The sequence below is a fragment of the Arvicanthis niloticus genome, chromosome 11, assembly GCF_011762505.2.
Source record: "Arvicanthis niloticus isolate mArvNil1 chromosome 11, mArvNil1.pat.X, whole genome shotgun sequence".
In the NCBI taxonomy this organism is placed as follows: Eukaryota; Metazoa; Chordata; class Mammalia; order Rodentia; family Muridae; genus Arvicanthis; species Arvicanthis niloticus.
The window spans coordinates 60,796,663-60,818,675 of record NC_047668.1 but is presented as its reverse complement, the minus strand read 5'-3'; the positions used below and the strand labels follow the sequence as shown (position 1 = coordinate 60,818,675).

The 22,013-nt window shown below is 46.0% G+C and overlaps 1 protein-coding gene across 5 annotated transcripts in view; it reads right to left on the bottom strand.

Moving 5' to 3' along the window:
- Positions 1 to 19,046, bottom strand: part of Ltbp1 (latent transforming growth factor beta binding protein 1) — a 381,523-nt gene extending 362,477 nt beyond the window's left edge. For 2 of the 5 annotated variants that reach the window (XM_076942286.1, XM_034513993.2), the window contains exons 1-2: positions 18,373 to 18,979; positions 17,321 to 17,391 (exon numbers count right to left, since the gene is read on the bottom strand). In XM_076942286.1, the coding sequence (XP_076798401.1) occupies positions 17,321 to 17,391; positions 18,373 to 18,848 (547 nt within the window). In that variant the 5' untranslated portion in view covers positions 18,849 to 18,979. Of the gene's footprint in view, positions 1 to 17,320; positions 17,392 to 18,372 lie in introns of all 5 variants that reach the window. The other 3 variants (XM_076942288.1, XM_076942287.1, XM_034513994.2) reach the window with 3 other exon arrangements.
- Positions 19,047 to 22,013: the final 2,967 nt, after the last annotated feature.

Here is a 22,013-nt window from a genome sequence, read left to right as displayed (position 1 = left end):
GAAAACGGTGCCTGGTCTGGCTTGTTCCCAGGCAGCTACCATGTTCCTGCTGCTCCTCGGCTCTGACTGGGGCTCCAGCTAGCTAGATGCGCAGGACCTGGCACCCATGAGATGCCAGTGTGGGGGATGGCTCTGCCAGTCCACAACACTGCATCCACAAAGCTTGGCTGAACCCCAGACAATATCTGCCATCCTGGCAGTACCTGGTAGAAATGGGACTCTTAAAGCTTAATGCTTATCTAAAGAATTTATATATTTAGAAATGTTCAATCAACAAGATGCCTACACAACTAGAGTTGTTTGTTACCCAATATCTAACCTTTTGATAGAAGTTGCTACCCAGGACAGCTTTCAACCCATCCGTGGTTCTCCATGGATGATAGCCTCCTTTTTCTCCCCTCCCTCTTTTTCTCCCCTCCCCTTCCTCTTTTCTCCCCTCCCCTTCTTCTATTTCTCTCCTCCCCTTCCTCTCTTTCTCTCCCAGCTCCACCTCCTCTTCTACTGCCAAATTACCGAGCTCCACTGTGAATACAATGTAGCAGAGTAAGTATCCTGCTACAGATAAGAGTTCTGTAGTGATTTTCCCAAAAACACTTAACAATCAAATCTAAATCATCTTCTTTTGGGGGGGTTGGGCTCTTTGCGGGAAAGGGATGTTGGGTCAGGTCTTCTCTGTGTAACAGCCTTGGCTGTTGGAGAACCCTGCTGTTAAGGTCACAGTCCACCCTGACCGGATGGCTCTCTGAGCTCTATGCAAAACAGGGGACTCCCTTTCTCAGCAATGCTTCCATTTCTCTCTGCCTGACCTTGTCTGGAGAAAGCATAGACGCCTGGCCTTATCTGAAGAGCTTGTGCAGAGCTCTCTGCAACCGCTGCATAACTCAGCACACAAGTCCTGCTCTGGCTCCCCACCCACGTGATAAATAGGTACTGTGTTTTGACCAATCAACCCTTTCCACCTGTAGCCCTAAGAGCTCTCATGTACCCTACCCCTGGGACAATAAAGAGAGCTGTCTCACTGAAGCCAACTCCAGAAGCCCTTCCATGATACTCACAGCTGTCTGAACCCTGCTCAATGCTTCTGATCCCTCCTTCCTGGTGGTCCACTGGCCAATGACTCTCCGAGGAGAAAGGAGACTCACACCTGACTGTCCTAGAAATCATTCTGTAGACCAGGCTAGTATCAAAGTCAGAGATCCACCTTTCTCTGCTTCCCAAATCCTGGAATTAAAGATGTAAGGCACCTCTGCATCAAGGATTCTTTAAAAGTCTGAAAATTTGTCATTTTTGTTGTTGTTGTTCTTAAAATTTAACCTTTCCATCTCAAGTCCAGATGTCCAGAGTCAAGAAATCTAAAAATCCGAAGCAGGAGCATAAGGAATTAAAATCCAAGACATCCAAGGAAATAACAAAGCAGACACGACCTAGGCTACATAAGACTCTGGTTCACCAAAACTAAAGCAAACCAAATAAAAGCCAAAATAAAATTAAAAAGTGCCAGCAAGATGGCTCAGTGGGCTAACATGCTTGCCACCAAGTCTGCTTCCTGCATCCAATCCCCAGAACGCAAAGGTGGAAAGAAAGGCAGACTCCTTCAGGTTATCCTCTGGTCTATACATGCATGCTATAACAAAGCACAAACACACACAAGTAATCAGTTAAGTAATTAATTAATTAAATCTAAATTGTAAATAAGAGAATAAGAAAAAGAGGCCATTTAGATGGCTCAGTGAGTAAAGGCACCTGCTGCCAAGACAGGAGGCCTGAGGTTGGTCCTAGAGACCCACATACTAGGAGGAGAGAATCGACTCCCTAGGGTTGTCTGTCCCCAATCTCCAGGGGCTTGTCTAGGCATGCTCCCCATCCCCCATCTCCAATCCCCACAAAGAAACTAAAAAAAAAAAAAAAAAAAAAAAAAAAAAAATTCTCAATTTAAAAAACTAAGGCCTCTATATAACTAAGTTATATAGAAAGCAAGTGAGATTAGGAAAAGATGTTCACTGTTCATTTATCAAATGAAAATTAAATTGAGATGTCTCCACATGGCTATTTGGATGGACAAGATCCAGCTGGTCCTATCAAATGCTGGCAAAGATGTAGAGAAAAACTATTCTAACTTCTTGCTGATGGCACTTTAAAATGGCACAGCCACATTGACAGCCAGCCTCAGTATCTTAAAGGGTAGAAATATCTATCTATGTTCTAACCACATGGTCCCCAAACCAGATGAAAAATAATATCACACAAAAACCTAAGCAAAACATTGTAGTATCTTGATTTATAATCCTCAAAACTTAGGAGCAAACAGAAGCCCTTAAGTCAGTGACTAGATAAACTATAAAACAGGCAAACAATGGGGTATTATTTCATGTGAAAAAGGCATGAGTCACAGAGGCATAAAAAGCTGTGGAGGAACCATACTGGTGTGAACAAGCCAATCTTACAAAGCTACATCAGGCAGGATCCCAACTATGTAACATCCTGGAGAACAACACAAAACTCTAGAGGCAGGATCAGTGGTTGCCAAGGGTTACATGAGAAGATGGCATGACTAGGCAGCCCACAAGGCAGGGCAACCCGTTCTGTTGAATATACAGTGGGACAACCCTGTCATGTATACATTGTCAAATCCACAGTAAGCCCTAATGTATCATTTATTCCTAATGGATGTGAGGTGATACTGACATGGCTCTGTAGGTTCGAGTCCCACTCTGGAGGAACTATGGTGGTGATGGGAAGAGCTATAGGCGAGTGGGAAGATGCTAATGAGGACTCTATTTTCTACCTAATTTTGTTTTCAACAAAATGAGTTTTAAAATGACAAATAGGGCCAGTGACATAGTTCAGCAAGTCAAGGTCTTGCTGAGCAAGCCTGATGACCTGAGTTCAATACCCAAAAAACCCACATAAAAGTTGAATGTGAAAACCAACTTCTGAAAGTTATTCTCTTACCCACATATGCATGCATGCACATACATTCACACACACACACACACACACACACACACACACACACACACACACAGAGGCAGGATAACGGATAATAAATAATGAATAAAATAAATAAAAATTTAAAGAGAATAAATCAAATGACAAAATTTATTGCAGCCCACTTTTGCATATGCTTACCATTCTAGTTCATAATTTTGCTTTTCCACCAAGCTATCTTCTCATACTGAGACTAAAAAAAAAAGAACTGAAGTTTTTAACATATGTATTTTAAAGTAATTCTTCAATTTTGGGTCTTCTCACGATTTCAGCTCTATTTTCTAAGTCTGTGGCCTTTACATGATATCTCAACTCTTGGACACCGCACCAAAGGTAACACGCAGATGCTAAGCGAGGTGGCATGCTATGTGAAATATGGAAGAGGTGGAGCCAGCGAGGCTTGTTCAATGGGCAAAGGTGCCTGCTGCCAAACCTGACCACCTAAGTTCGGTACCCAAGACACACATGATATAAGGAGAAATCCAACTCCCATAGGTGTCCTCTGACCTCCCTCCTACACCAGGGAACACATATCCCCACGTACACAGTAAACAATTCAAATAATTTTCAAATTCAGAATAAAATAGATATACCCAGTACTGTGATAACTAAGTATTTAAATAAAACACACACAACACACACATGCGCACACACTACATTTCTACTTGAAGACAAACAGACATCTTTTAAAGGACCTAATGTTTCTCCAACACTCTGGCAAAGCATCTGTGTATTAATTTATATTGTAGAAAGAAAAAGAGCAAGATACATTTTTTTTAAAAAAAGACATGGGCCTGGAGAGATGGCTCTGTGGTTAACTCACTAGCAGCTGCTTTTCTCAGGTCCAATTCCCAACACCCATATTGTGGCTCACAATCATGAGCACTGCACACACAATGCTCAGGCACTGTGCATGCATGGTGCACATATATACATGTAGGCAAAGCACCTATACTCGTAAAATTTTAAGAACTGTTAAAGACACATTCATGGGGGAAACAGTCTACTTCATAGAAGGAAAATCACAACTCCCTCAGTTTGTTCTACAAAGCGTCCTGGTCTTAAAGGCCATTCCTTTCCTAAGTATACATCTAATAAAAGGATGTGTCGTTGCTTCTGCAACGACTTTCTACTCTTAGCTGGGTTGTTTCCAAACACCTGATGTGTTCCTCCAGAACCCTCCATGACTGAGCCAGCGTGACCCCATGTTACAGCCCTGCAGGGGCACATGCCTCCTCTTTATTGCCTTGTTCTCTCTCAACCTAAACCTCCTAATATTGACAAGAAAGAGTTCTCCCTGACGGTGTCTGGCATGCCTTAGACAAACGCTAGCTCTCCAGTCTTAAACTATTTGAGAAAGTGAGTCATACCTTTCTCCTCATCATTTTCCTGTGGCATCTTTTATCCCAGGATGTGCACATCACAGAAGGCACCCAAGTTTCAGTGTGCATCCGCAAGCTGTGTACTTGCAAAATGAGAGCCCTCAGATGTGCCCGTTAAGGAGTTCTGACGGGCAGGCAGGTGGCATGGAGCCAAAGTCTACATTTGGTGTTTAATCCATAAGGGGGTTCTGATCCAGGGAGTCTGGATACCACACCTTCATAAACACAGCTTTGAAGAATACAGAGGCAAATGCTTTAAACATCTTCCATGTAAAGGAACAATTAAGCAAGCTACAAGTACAGAAAGAAACACAATCACTATTTGCAGATACATTTTTCAGGATAGAAAATGGTTCCTTTGGTTTCTGTGAGTATACAATATAAAATGTGGGCAACATGCATGGCTATACGTGCTCACACTCCCATGTTCCCTCCTGGAACTGAGAACACTGGTCCATCCTACTGGGCTTATACTACGCAGACTCATCCTTAAGCAGAAATGAGGGGAAGAGGGGAAAACATAAGAATCTAATCCCTGAGGTCTGAGCCCAAAGGAGCTGATTTTCTGGTCTCCCTCCGCCTACCAGCAATGACCAGAGAAAGAAGACTAGATCTAGAAAGGTGAGGAAAGAGCCTCGGTCACTGGTTGCCAGCCTCTCCGAAGCCATGCAGGAAGTCAATGAAAGCAAAGATAGCGAGACCCAACCCACCCCTCCTGATTCTTGGACCTACATCAGTTTTTCTTTTCCTCCTCCTCTCTTCTTCTTTTTTTTTTTGGGGGGGGTGGGGGGGGGTTGGGGGAAGCAGGTGGGAATGGGAATGTGGAAAGGGAATACAGAACCCTTTGCAAGCTAAACATAGGAACCCCCACCCCCCAGAACTGTGAGATCCCCCACCCCCAGAATTTTGAATCTCCATCATTGTTGATGGTGGTGTTTAATTTTTTTTTGTTTTGTTTGTTGTTTGTTGTTGTTCTTTAGGGTTTGGGTTTTTTAAGTGCATATCTGGGGAAGGGGATTTGCATGTGGGTGTAGTGCGCATGGAAGCCAGAAGAGGGCATTAGATTTCCCCTAGAACTGGAGTTGCAGGCAGTTGTGATCTGTCTGACCTGGGTGTTGGGAACTAAATTCAGGTCAGGTTCTCTGCAAGAGCAGGGCACATTCTTGACCTTTGAGCCATCTCTCCAGCCTCCGCTATCTAGTTATTTTGAGACTAAATCTTACTGTACCACCTAAGCTAGCCAGAAACATACTATCTAGCCCAACTGTTCTCCAACTGGCAATCCTTCTGCCTCAACTTCCTCAAGCACCGTGATTACGAGTGTGCACCACCATGGAAGGTAAGCGAATTCACATCTCTACAAACTCCTCAGCCCAGCTGGTGCCACCGGTCCAAGGACCATCAGAAAGATGAGGCTAATGGCTTATGGCTTGCATTCAAGCACTTCGTATTAAAGGAAGGAAGAAAGGAGGAAGGGAGGAAGGAAGTGTTATCATTCAGCAACCCTCTAACTGAAAAGCGGGCACTTTAACCTGCTGCACAGGGAAGCCTGCTACAGTTCATATTCTCTTGTAAGAAAAGAGGGCTGTTTAATGACACAATCCCAGTATCCACTGATTTAAATGAATTTCATCTGGTTTTCCACTCAGAAACCAATGCAGCTTGCAGCGCTTGTTAATCACGGTCCCTCACTGAGGGTCTATTGTATACACAGCGCTGCTGGGCAGTCCAACTTCCTAACGGATAAAAAAGTAAAGCAAGAACACAGTGGCTGCCTTGAATTTACTTATCGTCTGCATTATTTCACTTCCAATTACTAGGAAATCTTGGACTCGATTAACCTTTCCACTGTCACAAGGAGGAGGGAAACAGGGGTCCCCTGAGCAAAAGATTGTCTTTGTATTTTGCTTGGAGAACAAAGCAAATCGCCAGGGGTGGGGAGAGATTGAGTGGAGAGCTGGACATTTTTGCTTCATTTCAAACTGCAGGTGTCCCAGAGTCCATGAGCTCAGCGTGTGGCATAAAGGCTAAAGCAGAAAACCCACAGACACTGAGTGGGTCTCATGCATCCTATTTTTCAAGACAAATATTACTCAGACAACACAGAAAAGAATATCCACAGAATAAACATAAAAGCCTTATTTTCACCATCCAGTTCTCTGTATGTCGCTCTGGCATGCAGGGTAGTCATGAATCTCAGGGTTGGTTTGGTTGGTTGTTTCTTGTTACCACTCAATGAAGCTGGAGCCAGTTTCTAGAATGACCTACAAACATATTCCCGAATCATTTAACACACTGTTACCAGTACTACATTCTTTTTAAGTTTTCGGGTCCATCAAATGATTTATCACTGGTGTTTAATAATTTGACTTTTTAAAAAACACTATGCAACAATCTCTACTAATTTGGCTTAAAAAAAAAAAAAAAAGATGAGCCAGGCCGTGGTGGCGTACGGCTTTAATCCCAGCACTTGGGAGGCAGAGGCAGGTGGATTTCTGAGTTCGAGGCCAGCCTGGTCTACAGAGTGAGTTCCAGGACAGCCAGGGCTACACAGAGAAACCCTGTCTCGAAAAACAAAAACAAAAACAAAAAGATGAAATAGATTTGCATTATCTTATTTTGTGTCACAGTAACTCTCGCTAACAATACTTCAACAGCCCTGGCTGCTCTACACCAGAATCTTGCCACTAGCATTCGCCTGACCCAAAATGTTTCCCTCCCAGATTCTGTTCTATCACACAAGTGTCATAAGTCACTACCCTAGAGAAACATCCCTGACTACCGCCCCCCACCCCCACCATCACTTGAGAATATTACCCCATCTGGGTACCACTGCATGGGCCTGGTAAGGTGCAACTGATGAACCCATACTTTCACCTACTCAATCCACAGAAATATAAATTACAGGCTCTGAGGATGGAACAATGGCTCTGGGAAGACATCCACCCATCTTGAGCTTCTACTTGGAGCAGGGAAGCCCAACACACAAGGGGTCACAATATAACATCAAATGTGTTGAGGGAGAAGGGACTGTGTGGTTGATGTTCATAGCAGAGACTTGAATGAGGTTTGGGAAGGGATGGTTCTGTCCCCATTGGAAGGTTGGGGAAATGTCAAAGGGTTCACTTGATCTTCAGAGGCTGAAGTCTCTCCACTGCTGTATCCCCCGAGTCAATGACTAGTCTAGGTGAAGCAGTGTGCTGCAGCCAGTTTCAAAGGCTTTAAAATCATGGTTTAGAAGATGCCGACTTTAACCATCCATTTGCTACGGTGTGTAAATGGCACACATATGGCACACAGACAAAGGATGCAGATAGCCTTCTTATTAAAAACACTACATGGAGAGTCATGAAGAACTGGCAACAGTCTTCGAACTGCTGAATAACAGCACAATGTTCCTGTGTCTACAAATGTTCCATTTTCCCTACTCCTCTGTTTAGCTGGAAAGTTTAGACTTTCCTCTGGTGCCTCTACCTCCTGTCTCTTGTGCAAGGATTCCCCGTTGAGTCATTTCCAAAATCCTCTGAAGTTTTCTCTGCAGTCTCTTGCTTCTCATTTGTAAATAGCAAGGAATCCCATGGCTGCAGGACAGCTGACCTCACCTACTTCGGATGACAACATCTCCCTGCACTCCATCACCCCAGCCACTGGCCAAATTCATCTTTTATCTGGCCCAACAGAATCAAGAGCATATACTTAAAAACCAGCCCATCCATCTTCTAATTTACAAAACACAACATTTCGCAAACTGTTTACTGACATCCATGCCAACGATATTACTGAAATGCAGTGCAGTGAAAAAAGCCACAGGGAATAAATAGGAGAGTTGGCCAAGAGCAGTACTCGGGAATCTAAAATTACAGGGGAAAATCATAGAGCATTCATTTTACTTAGTCCCAAATCTCTATCAGATGATGTTGAGCAGAAAGATTCTAAAATTGGCAGGGAGAAAGGAAAAGTCCTCTTAAAGGTTGGGCTATGCCAGGGCAGCCTTACAAAGGGAGGGAGTGGGAAACTGAATAAGGTGTGTGTGCCCCCTGAATAGCCGGCATGTGCAACCTTGTCTGGCGAGCCAGAATAAGCACACAGAGAGAAGGCAAAGCAAACGGGGATGATTGTCAAAAGGTGAGACTAAGCAAAGAGAGGGGAAAGCCAAACTCCACAGGGTGTTCTGAGGACTTTAGTTCTAACCCACTAAGTTTCACTTGCCAGTCAATGTAATTCTATGCAACTCAGTTAGCACTGGTGCCATGGCAACCCAAGGGGCCTGGCTACACAAAAAGTAACAGAGAAAACCCTGCTGTCCCGGAGCTCGACGCTGATCAAGCAGCAGAGATGCCCAGTCCTGCCAGCTCTGTGCAGAGCCAAGCAAAGGAAAGTCACAGCACTTGGAAACAAGGCAGGGCAGGCAATAATTGTTCTCCAAGACATAAGTAGCGTGTGGGTACCAGAAGAGACCAGGAGGGGGCAGCCCTGAGCAAACCAGAGCAACTGAGAGCCACTGATGTTAAAGGAGGATTAAGCATTCTCCATGCACTTTGCAAGCAGCATCTCACACAGCATAGAGTTAACCTGGCCTTGCTCAGGTTCTCAGAGATCATGCAGTAAGGAAGCATGAAGGACAGATCTGAGCCCTGTATTCTAACTCGGAAGACAGAACGGAGCCACACAGCCTCTAATTCAGGCAAATCAACTGGGGGCAAGCAATGAGAGGAAGAGAAAGAACACGGCCCGCACAGTGAGGCTGGAGAGGTAGAGGGAGCTCTTAGTAGCCCTGCTGTGTTATAGTCACATGATCTGTACACATTCTCAGTGTATGGAACTGTAGCTACCTGGGGCGCTCAGTCCATATTCAGCGGCCCAACAATGAACAGGCAAAGGAAAATACATGCATTATATACACTTTCTACGTGTTGTTCTACAGGTTCCCAAACAGTTGGTGTGACACCTACAAATTATGTATTGTCCCCTCTACACTAAAAAAGCAGGAGCCATTATTAGTAAAACATGCATTTAAGCAAAATAAGACCATAATCTCTCCCTCTACTATAAATCGGCATGCTTAATTGTCACATCAGGGAGCTTCTAAAAGCATAACTCGGACAGCTGTTACATGGGTTACTTCCCGACTTTGTGTGCCCCGGTTGTTTTATAATTTAAAATAGAATGTTTGGGGTTGGAGAGAAGGCTCAGCAGTTAAGATTGCCTGCCAACGACTCTTGCCAAGGACCCAGGTCCGGTTCTCAGCAGCCACAAACCATTAGACAACCACCTGTAGCCCCAGTTCTAAGGTATCTGATGCCCTCTTCTGGCCTTCACAGATTCCTTCATTCAAGTAATTCACATAAATTCATGTAGACATATACGAATACACATAAAATAGTTAATAAACAAATAAATAAATATTTTTCAATGGGATCTTTAATAGAAAACACATATGCATACATACACTCATAAGAGTTAAAATGCTTAAAACTCGAAATTAAAAGAAAGCTGCCAGTGAGCAGCTTAACCATTAAAGACTGTTTCTAAAAGACAGTTTGAGCTCAATCCCTAGAAGATGGTGGAGAGAGAGAACCAAGTTGTCCTCTGACTTCCATACCTGTACTATGGCATGCGCGCGTGTGCGCGCGCGCACACACACACACACACACACACACACACACGCACGCAGAAAACACAGAGACAAAGACAGACTTAGAAATGTGAAGGTTTTATTTAAAGGTTTTAATCATCTAGACATTATTAAATTATTAAATTTTTTCCAAATTTCAAAATATCATAAAATCATACATATACAGCAAAGATGGAACTAACTAGCTTTTTTAACAGATGGGAATAGGCACACACAGCCATGCTTGAAACTGAGCTAACCCAAGTCTAGAGGGCTCCTGCCTAAGTGTGGCTCTGGCCTTCACCACCCACACCCAGTGTCAAACCAGTCTCCAGGGTTAGATCCTTCTACTTCATCATCTCCATAATAAGTGCCCCCACATTGTTGCCTCAATAACAATAACCCCTGCCGTGAATTTTCCAGATACTCATGTTTAAGAATCACTCACCCAGATCTCTGTAAAACAGTCCAGAGAGAAACAGACAGAAGCATAAACAAATCACCTACAACGATCTCCTTGTCTCTCGCAACATGCCTAGGAGCCATGGGGAAGGAAGCCAAGCTAAATCCATAGTCACCGGCTTCTTGGCAGGAGAGCAATGAAGTCTTCAAACACTGAAAGGAAGCCTCTGAATGCTCAGGGGAGCCACCTCTGTGTAGCTTACATCTCAGGCCACTTGTGAGCTTGACTGTGATCCCTACTCCCCAGCCAAAACAAGATATGTTGAAACCCTAACTCCCAGGACCTCAGAACGTGAGTTGATTTGTAGCGAGGGTCTTTGCTGGGAAAGGCAAGGTAAAATGGGTGAGCGTCAGCATTCTTACGGGATTTTTATCTGTAGCAGGGTGAAAACTATAAACAGAATGGGGCTATGTGTAGACAAGCAAAAAAGAGATGGTGATATGCAGAGAGAGGCCTTTGGAGGGAACCAGCCATATCAGCCCCTAGTGTGCAGCATCCGGCTGCCAAAACCATGAGACTATAAGTTTCAGATGCTCTAAGACATCTAGTTTGGGGTGTGCGGTTTTGATCCAGTGGAGCAGACAAACATAGCTTGGAAAACCAGGAATTCAATTCAGGTAGTAAAGGCTAACAGACCATGCCTGCCTCAATAGACTCCACAGGGTGTGAAGACTGAAAAAGAGAAAATGCCCTATCATGTCTGAGGTCCCAGGGAAAGCTTTCACCATGCTCACTCCTTGTGCGATCTGACAGGGTCAAGGGTCAAGATGGGTGACATAGCCCTCAAGCTCCAAGTCATCCTGGCGCCTTCCTTGCTAGTATTCGGAAGAAAAACATGCATCGTAAGAAAATGTCGTCTACATACCCAAAACAGTTTGAGTGTGTCTGGAAGAGTCCAAAATGAATGACAGTCAGAAATAGCAAAGCCCTGTGGCTGCCAAAGGTCTTGTTGCCGAGTCAGGAAGCATCAGCAGCTTAGGGAAGACCCGGAGAGGGTGCTTTGTGCTAACTGGCCCGGGCCGGAGGAGTGTTCCACTGTGAAGGCTTAAGCACTACCACGACATGGGAATTTATGGTTCCTAAATGTTTGTTTTAACTAGTGTTGAGAACACATATTTGACCCAGTGTGAACTTGACCCCAGGGTCCCTCTCCCTTTTCTTCGGTGTCTGTGCCACATGACAAAATTTTCCAGTCGAGCCTCCCACCCCAGCAACTGGGATTGGGGTCAGGGCTGAGGACACAGACAGAGCAGCCCTCCCAGCAGCTGCTATGGTAAACTCTGCGGCAGATGTATTGGCAAAACAGCCGTCAATGGCCATAGCAGGCCTATGAAAAATGTGTAACCATAGTGGGCCTCTCCCTCAAGCCCAGCTAGTGAGCTGAGCCAAAGGGGACAGGAGACGGCCTGGGGGTGTCCTCTCACTCACCCTCCTGAGTGATCTGACCTACTACAGCCTCTCTGGCTCTCAGGGTACAAATACCCAGGTGTCCTGTGCACAGAACTTGGTGAGCATTTCTAGGGGTTGGTTGGTTGGTGGGTTGGGTTGGGTCAATTTGGTCCTCCTCACCCTACACCCCTGAAACCCTTGAAAGCAGCATGGGCTGAACGCCAATGGAAAAACAATGGAATATCGATTTTCTGTTCCTTCCGACGGAGAGAACAAGTCACTTGATGTGCCATGAGTTCTGTGAGTAAAACCAGACCCTGCACTCCCTACAGCTGGCTGCATCTCTCCCCTATTCACAGAACCTGGCACATGGTAAAAACTAAACAGATATCCCTTAAATAAATAAAAGAACCATGCATGCGTTCACAAAGAGCCTGCAACGCGCCAGGCACCCGCTTGGAGTCCTGTCTGCCAGCATTTCTCTTCCCTCTGCCAGCCCCGTTTTCCTCTCCCCATCTTTATTCTTTTGTGTTTTCTGTTCCCCCATTCAGTCTTCTCACTAGATCTGAACCCACTGACAAAGTCTGTCTCTGAGCAAAACTAACCCTGAAAAGCAGGAGGCGGGGGGGGGGGGGGGGGACAAAAAAGACCGGAAGAAACAATGACAGGGATACTTTAGACATGCAAAGAAATGCAAAACTGAGAAGGTGGGAATATCACACATCAGAGTTTAATGTCTCCACTGAGGACAGGCCTAAGCCACAAAATCCTTCTATAAATACTGTTACTGGAAAGAGAACACTTAGGATGCCATCTCTTGATCACTACCAACAGTCACCAGTATTAAAATGTAGAAATATATATTCCACATTATGATTACAACTCCCAGAGATGCTTACACACCAGAGAGAGACAGAGAGATAGAGATAGAGATAGAGATAGAGATAGAGATAGAGATAGAGATAGAGATAGAGATAGAGATAGAGATAGAGGGAGGGAGGGAGGGAGAGAGAGAGAGAGAGAGAGAGAGAGAGAGAGAGAGAGAGACTGGAAAAGCAGCATTAATATGCACTTTGGTCTCTCTACACAGATACTGGGCAGCTGGAGCCCCAGGACCACCTTGGTGCCTGCAGAGAGGCATTCTTTGCCCCGTGTGGGTCTGCATGTTTCTCATCTCTGGTTTGCAATTTAAGGTTCACTAAATCTTCCGTCCTCAGAAGCATTTGCCCATGGTACATTTAAATTAAGTTTCAATCAACTCAAAGTAATTCAAGCTGGCCCAAAAGAATGCATTATCTTCTTCACTGAATTAATCAAACAATAAAGACCACAAATGCATCCAATCTCTTATGCAGAGATTCTTTTGGTTCAGTTGATATAACCTATGTAAGCTCTTTAAATTATCCTTAAAAATATGATAACTATTAAGTACCAGGGGTTGTACATTGCGATCTACATGTACAATTTGTGATGCTGGCACCTTGCTGTTTTTGTATTCTGGTAAAATAGATCACATTCAAATACAGTTGTCCAATGTCAGCATATCAAGCGTAAGAGAGAGAAAGGGAACCACACATCAACTTATATGTCATCTGAATATCATCGCTATTTCCTGACGTAATTAAACTGATGAAAATTGGTAAGGGGGTGCTTTCCAGCAATTCCTATCCCCTTTACAAATAAAGTATCAGCTCAAAAGCAGCAAGCTTTAACACATAGAGAAGTAGAGACTTGTATTTAGTGGCACGCGCATGCGTGCGTGCGTGCGTGCGTGCGTGCGTGCATATGTGTGTGTGTGTGTGTGTGTGTGTGTGTGTGTGAGTGAGTGATGTAGGGGGGAAGTCATATACTAAATATATAAATGAGTTTACTTGGCTTGATCCAATAGTAAACGCTGAGAGTCTCTGGTTCCAGCCTTTCACATCCACTCTTTTTCACCTAGACACCTTCAACAACTTAACACTGGGAGCCTAGTTTTAGTTTAGTCATTTCTGTAGAAGAGAATGTAGAATCAGAGAGACCAGGAGACTCCCTCAAAGCCACACAGCTAGTGAAGGGTCCAGCATTTGAACACCTAAGGTTAGTCCTCCGAGCCTAAGGCATTTCTGGCATTGTGCGGCTTATCCATAGATACAAGTGGATAGCACCAATGTTAACTCCAGTAGTGTCTAAGGACAGTGGTCCCCTTATCTTTCCAGACATACCTGAAATAAGTAAGACTAGAGAGATGATCAGTTAGAGCACTTAATGGTCTTCCACATTGGGCCACTGACAACCAACCACCTTGAAACCCAAGGGAATCTTCTGACGCCCTCTCCTGGACTCCACCGTCACTGAACACACACACACACATGCACACGCACACACACCATAAAATTTAAACATAAGCACATAAGTAAAATAATAGCTTTTTAAGAAAGCACTCATCTCATAAATGCTCACAAATGCTGTGTCCTCTGTTTCTAGCACTGAGTCGGAAAGCAGCAGAATGGAGAGTGGTGCTGAACTGTGTAGACTCCACTGTTAGCTACAGCTTCTTCCTCCGGCTCCAATCACAACTGTGCATCCCTAATCTCCCAACCAACAAGTGGCCAGTGACCTCTCTTTCTGGACCTGCCGGCAGCAAAGCCAGCTACACACAGGCAGACATGTCTTGCCTCCTCTGGCCTGGAGAAGCAGGAAACCATGAAATGAATGCTTGCTATCCAGATAATCTCTTTCTAGGGCTTTTTGAGAATCCTGAGCCCCCAGAAAAAGGGGAATCTTGGGGGGGGGGTGTCTCTTTTCCAGAAAAGGCACTCTGCCACTTGCCAAGAAATCTTTATAAAACCTCATAGAACACACCAGCAGGCTCTGTTGGTTTGTACATGTGTGAGGTAAACGGATGAGTGTTTGTATGAGTGGGCATGTGTGCTGGCATGTGTGCATGTGTGTGCATGCGTGTACATGTGTGTGCATGTGTGTGCATGTGTGTGCATGTAGAGGCCACAGATCAGTAGAGGCCACAGATCAACCTTGAATGTCATTCCTCTGAAGCCCCCCACCTTGTTTTGGGAGACAAGGTCTCTCATTGGCCTAGACCTCACAAGTTAGGCCAGGCTGACTGGCCAGTGAGCCTTGAGGATCCACTTGCCTTTGCCTCCCCCAGCCTTTTTAAGTGGGTTCTAGGAATCGAACTCGAGACCTTAAGCTTTCAGAATAAACATTTTACCAAGTAAGCTATTTCCCCAACTCCTGCCCTGTGTGCCAACCTTCACACACAACAATATCTCACTGCCTCTACGCTGTCACAGAGGGCTACCCTCCATGCCACAGGACAAACATGTCCCAGCAGCTTTGAGGCAGATGCACTGCCTGGGAGAAACGATCCTAGCTCAGAATACTGCTGTTGCCACATTCCAGTCAGTTGTATCAAGTGTAATCTAGGAAGTTAAGAACAGAAGAATAGAGCCAGGTGGTGGTAGTGCACACCTTTAATCCCAGCACTCAGGAAACAGAGGCAGGCGAATCTCTGTGAATTTGAGGCCAGCCTGGTCTACAGAGTTAGTTCCAAGATAGCAAGTGCTATATAGAGAAACTTTGTGTCAATAATAATAACTATCATAATAATAGTAATAATAATGATAATAACAGTGTTTTAATTTATGATGCCTACTAGCCTAAGTGGGTTTTGGCCAGCAGCTGGAATTTGGCCCTAATGAGGTCTGTAAGTCAGATATCATTGCTTGATACTTACCAAATCTTAAAACAAAGAGACAGTTCCTTTTCATCCACTTAAAACCCTTCTGTTTACCTCATGGGCTAAAGGCATTTTTCATCAAACAAGGTCATCAGAATGATTACATCAAGTCTTTATTTACCCATCAGTATTGTAAGAAATCGTTATAAAACCCCAAAGCACACACCAGCAGGCTCTGCTGGTTTGTACATGTGTGGGGTAAACAGATGAGTGTTTGCATTAGTGGACATGTGTGTCAGTACCTGTGCATGTGTGTGCATGTGTGTGCATGTGTGTCAGTACCTGTGCATGTGTGTCAGTACCTGTGCATGTGTGTGCATGTGTGTCAGTACCTGTGCATGTGTGTGCATGTAGAGGCCACAGATCAACCTTGACTGTCATTCCTCAGAAGCCCTCCCCCACCTTGTTTTGGGAGACAAGGTCTCTCATTGGTCTAGACCTCAGCAGTTAGGACAGGCTGACTGGCCAGTGAGCCTTGGGGATCCACTTGTCTTTGCCTCCCAGCCTTTCTAGGTGGGTTGTAGGCCCACCTAAGACTACAAACCCAAACTACAACAAGGCACGTTGCTGAGTTTTATTATAAAATATAAGTCAATAAGTAGCTGAAATTTTGGACAACTCCAGTTTACACAATAATAGCTCAAGCTCTATAAAGAGAGAATTTAAAACTGCTTATTTGAGAGCTGGATGTGACTCCATGATTAAGAGCGCTGGGTGCTCCCGCAGAGGATCTGGATTCAGGTCCCAGCACCAACATGGTGGCTCACAACCATCTGTCACTCTATAATCTATAGTTCTGGGATCTGACACCCTCTTCTGGCCTCTGTATGTACTAGACATGTACATAGTACACACATACATATAAAATATTTTGCAAACTAATAAAAATTTTTAATGCTTACTCTTTTTTAGAGTGGAGGTAAATTTTTTTCTATCCCCAGCTAACTTGTCAAGAGGGATTCAATATGCATTTATCTTTATCTTTAACTTTACAATGTTTACAAGTAATGTTCTTCGGTGTTCTTATATCTATCTGTATGTGTGATTAATATATTTTTGAAACAATATTGTTAAGCATGCATATGAACTGGGAAAGCCCAAGTGCAGGAAGATTCTGGAAAATAACTGGCCCTCAAGGATGAAGGATGGGTGTGGCCCTTTTCAGGAAGCTTTATATACTTTTAATATCCGGCCTGGTTAGCTTAGGTCTGTAAATTCCAGGAGGGGGCAGGGCACATATATGAATAGCTCATTGGTAGAGAGCTTGCTCAGCACATGGGTAGCCTTAAGTTCGATCCCCAGTGTGCAACTATTCCTGCTTTACTCCAGGAAAGGATCTCCTATTTTCCATTCCTCCTCTGCATCAGGTCAACGAATGCTTTTTATTTGTTGGTGCAAATATGATTGAATTGATCGTATTTGGTTCTGGCACACAGCCTACCCTCAAGTGGGATTTTTTTTTTTTCCCCAAGTGAGACAGTCATAAACAGCAGGGCTGAGAGCAAGGGCATCTTGAATAACATAATGACGGAGGACGGCATAACCCGGTCCTTCTTTATGGTTATACAGGCTGCAGGTATACTGTATTTCAGAGTTCACCTTCCAGGGGCAGTGCCTGCCTCTTCAAGAGGGCTCTGTAGAGCCTCCACAACCCCAACCTGACCCTCCCCTCCCCTCCCACTCCCCACACACATACAGCGCCACCTGGTCCATTGTGCAAGGCCGCTGTGAGTACAGTAACTTACGTCTGGTGCACCTCTGGGAGCCGGGAGCTCTACTCCACCCAGGACAACACTGCCCTCCACAGACATTGATCCTGAAACAAAGCGAGATCCCTGAGTCGAGCACAGTGAACTCAAGTTTTCAGAGTGTCCCTGAAAAGCCAGTCTCTTGCTTTCACACTCCTCTAGGTTAGAGAGCCCTCTAAAGCATGTCCAGGATGCCCAACCCAAAATTGCTCAGGTGGAAGGAGCAGGGACCATTCACCTGGGAAGGAGAGAGGGACCAAGGAATCTGCATAACAAGCGTCGAGACTTAAAATCCAAACAAATGGTTGCCTTAAACACAAATTAAAACAAAGTCAAATGTATTCTTCATATTCCCTGAGCCTACTTTGCTTCAGAGAGTAGTATTCCCCAATTCCCATGCCCTGCACCGCTCAAAGAGTGAGATGACCCTTGAGGATTCATCCCTGCGGGGGGTGGGAGGGGAACGAGGGAAAAAAGCCAAATGTCCAAATTAAGTCGCCTCCCCCATCCCAACTTGTGATTAATGGGGAGAAAACTGTGCAGTGGGGATACTTACCAGCACAGAATAACAAATTTGCCAGTCCCTACTGCTGTCCATGCAGAGTCTCATCCCCAACCCCTTACCAATTTAGGACACACAGGTGTCAGGAAACCCAATTCTACAATTTCTGAGATGCTCAAGGAAAGCTGGGTCTTTAGAGCCAGCCCTTATTCACAATCCCTTTTTCATTAGGTAAACCAAAATTTAAAAACCGAATTGCAAGAAGTTTAATTGATGCCTTGGGATTAAGCTGTAGTGACTTCATGTTTACGCCCATAGTCTCGGAGCAGAAGCGTTTGCGCACAGGAGGTTACGCCCCGGGGAAGAAATAAATGCCTTTTGTGTTTCCCCGCAGCTCCGTAACAATGCATTCGGAGTTAAACACTGGTAAAAAAGTGAGCAGGCTTCCCTAGCGCCCACCCCTTCCCGCAGCGCCCCCGGCGGGGAGGAGACCGTCCCCTGGCCCCGGCGGGTCCCAGCGCGCAGGACAGGCGGAGCGTGGGCTTACCCTTGCAGCTGCTGCTTCTGCTGAACCTGCAGTCTGGAGCCCCCGGCGCTCTGGGTGTCCTGCTGCACTTTGGAGCGCACGACTTGCCTGCCATGTTTGGCGAAGCGAGTGACCGCGGTCTGAGCACCGGCCTTAGAGTGGAGCTGTCGGCCGGGCCCCCCCGGACGCGCGGGCTCGGGTGGCAACGGAGATCGGAGCCCGGGCAGGGCCGAGCCGCCAGGCTGGCTGGTGCGCCGGGTCCGCTCGGCTGGGGGCCCGGCCAAGGCGCGGCTGGAGGTGGCTGTTGAGCTCCGGCTGTACCTGGCGTCCAGAGCGACGTTGAAGGTCCGCGGGGGCCCAGCCAAAGGCAAGGCTCCGGCCGGCAGTCCCGGGCCCGGGCGCACCACGTACGTGATCCTCCGTACCCGGCCGTGCGCAGACCACGCTAGCAACCCTGCCCAGAGCAGGAGTCCCCACCTGAGCCAGGCTCCCGCCATCGCGGGCAGTCTCCGGCCGCGCGGCTCGCCCTGCCCCGGCGCGCTCCCTCGGTATCCCCCACTAGGACTCCGCGGAGAGCCCTGCCGCGGGGTGGAGGCCAACTGGGTGGCCGCAGGGGAGGGAGCTTTGCGGGCGGCTGAGCGGCAGCGGACCCCAGCCGGGAGCAGAGGCGAGCAGGGGGCGGGAGTTGGGGTGGAGAAGAGGGGAGGGGCGCGGGCTGTTCAAGGTGAGGGTCCCCTGGCTCAGCCGGGGTGTCGCCGGGTGCAGCTGGGGTGCTACGGGCGCCGACCCCGCGAGGGTGGGCGAGGACGACAGTGAGCGTTGGACGCTCAGAGGCAGCCCCGGCTGCAAAGTCTTTTAAAAGTTTCTTCTCCCCGGTGGAGCCCTGTGTCAGATCTGAACAGCCAATCTGCGGCAGACGTGACGTCAGGCAGCAAATCCTAATTGGGGAAAGCACGAGATGAGCCGGAGAATGAGCCGCCACCCTCCTCATCCAGAGATTGGGAATATGGGTCGGGTGGACAGGGGTCCCCGCTCCCCAGTCCCAGGAGAAAACAAAGGGCTCAGCAAAGTGAAGGAATGGCCCTTTTCTTCCTGCAGCCGGAAAGGATTCGAGTAATACAGTTTGGAAGCGCAGGCACTTTTACCCGAGTTTGCTCGGATACCGTCTGAGAAGTTGAATTAAAACACTAGGTCCGGTCCCAGAAAAGGCTATCCGAGCTAGGGTGAGCTGTCCATTGGAAAGTGATTCGCTCTATTAGTCGGAAGGAAGGTTTTCTTTAGGACTGCAACCTCCGGAAGACTTTGTGGTACCCTACTCCTGGCATTAGAGGGTCAAGAATGCGGGATGGGCAGCAGAGGGCGCCCATGTAGATGAAGAAAACCGCAGAGGTTGTCCTGCTGGTGGAGTGGAGTATTTAGGAATTCTCTCTTCTCTCTCCTCTCTCCTCTCTCCTCTCTCCTCTCTCCTCTCTCCTCTCTCCTCTCTCCTCCTCTCTCCTCCTCTCTCCTCCTCTCTCCTCCTCTCTCCTCCTCTCTCCTCCTCTCTCCTCCTCTCTCCTCCTCTCTCCTCCTCTCTCCTCCTCTCTCCTCCTCTCTCCTCCTCTCTTCTCTCTTCTCTCTTCTCTCTCTCTCTCTTCTCTCTCTCTCTCTCTCAAAAGAGTTTAAAGAAAACCAGGAAATGACATCTTTACTGCTAACATCTGAATTAAAACAATGTCAACAGAATGAATGCTGTTTTTACATGACTGCAATAGAAAGCCCATAATAATAACTATATTACAAAAAAAAAAAAAAAAAAAAAAAAAAAAAAAAAAAAAAAAAAAAGCCCGGGACTGGAGCAATAGCTCGGCGGTAAGTGCACTGGCTTCTCTTTCAGGGACCTCGATTAGATTCCCAGCACCCACATGTTGGTTCACAACTATCCAAAATTCCAGGTCCAGTAGATTTAATGCTTTCTTCTGACCTCCAGGTGCCCATACACATATTCAGGCAAAGCAGTGACACACATAAAATAAATATTTTTTAAAGGGAATTAAAAAGGGTCTTTTCCCAGGCTTGGGTTTTCTCACATATTGGTAAGTTTGATTGTTCTTTGTTTCCTGGCTTTCCATACATTAGCTTAGGACCACTGGTAGTAAGTGAGGATGGTAGCTCTGGACTCGGGGAGGAGACCTGGGCTCCAGCCTAAACTGATCACTAATTGCTACAGGCCATCGGCACTTTGCCTCTACTCTCAGAAGCTCTGCCTTCTCGACATACACACACACCAACTGGGTGAAAAGCCCCTCCCAGCCCTAATAGCTATACCGGATAACTCCAGTTATCCTGTCCCTCCGAACAGGATAACTCCAGTCCAACCTCAGAGCTGCGTCAAAGTGAACCAGGTGAAAAGGAGGGTCGAGACGCTGCTCCATGTCTGCAACTTTGGGTTCTATATGCAAAAATACAAGGGAACAAATGCCTACCAGATGCCAGCTGTGCAAAAGGCCAGCAGATACACAGCATCCTTGTATCTATCTAGGGCTACAAAGTATCCCAAGGCACAAAGCCTTTGTGTAAAGGAAACCTATCTGGTTAGGGAAGCAAGATCTAAATAAAGCATTAAAGAAAGTAAGCAGCTGAATTAAGTAATGGTTAGAGAAAAAGAACAGAAATCTCACAAGGCACTATTTGATTTCCATGAACCTATAACATAGTATAGTCCATAATTTTTTGTCATCTTGTGGACAATTCCTAACAGAGAATGTTTCCAAGCTGCAAGTTAAACCTGCCCCAGTGAAGATTTTAGGGATTTTCTAAGCAGCTTGTCGCAGTGGACAGGGAGCGGGGAAGGAAGCAGGAGGCAAAGGATGGGACCAGGCCATGGGGTGGGAAGGGAGGGGAAGAGAGTGGACAATTGAAATAACCCAGCTGCATCACCAACAAGAAGTCTTTACTAGTCTTAAGTGCTGGATGAACCTTCCTAGCAAGTATCGCCCAGGACCAGGAAGGGGGAGGGGATGGCATATATCAACACTGCTTCCAGGACAGAAGCAGCTGTCTACAGAGGGCACAGCTGGAAGCAGACTCTGGGGGCTTAGCCTCACCACTTTGCTTTGAGCAAAGTCAGTTTTCCACACAAGTTTCTTGTTTCTTATATAACTAGCAAGATAGTCTTTGAGAATCGTGCTGTGTTCCCCCATGTAACTTCACATGAGATGGCTGCTCATCTCAAACACTGAACTCACTATTAATCCTGAAGGCCCAGTTCCTGTCAGGCATGGAGATCAGCCATTGCCAAGTCTCAACCAAACTTAATGCCACAGACCCTGAACCCAACCCCCCTAAGGGCTCAAGGTCCATTTATATTGGCAGTACACAACTTCCTCGTTCAAAAACCAAGTCTTTAAAGATCTCATAAAACTTCTTGGACTTCAGATGGTTTTTAGAAAACAATACTCAGATGAGCTAAGTGTAAATGAATCAGAAAAGAGGATTCTGTTTCCCATTAAAACCCATGGGTTTGAAGATTAGGGAAGAAAGAAAGGCTGACGAATGCCAAACATTTCAAGGCACTTCGAGACCATTAGTCAAATCCAGAATGCAGCCAGGTTCCCTCATCTCCACACTCTATGAGTTGTATAATTGAAAATCTCTTCCTACATTTAGGATCGGCTACAAAT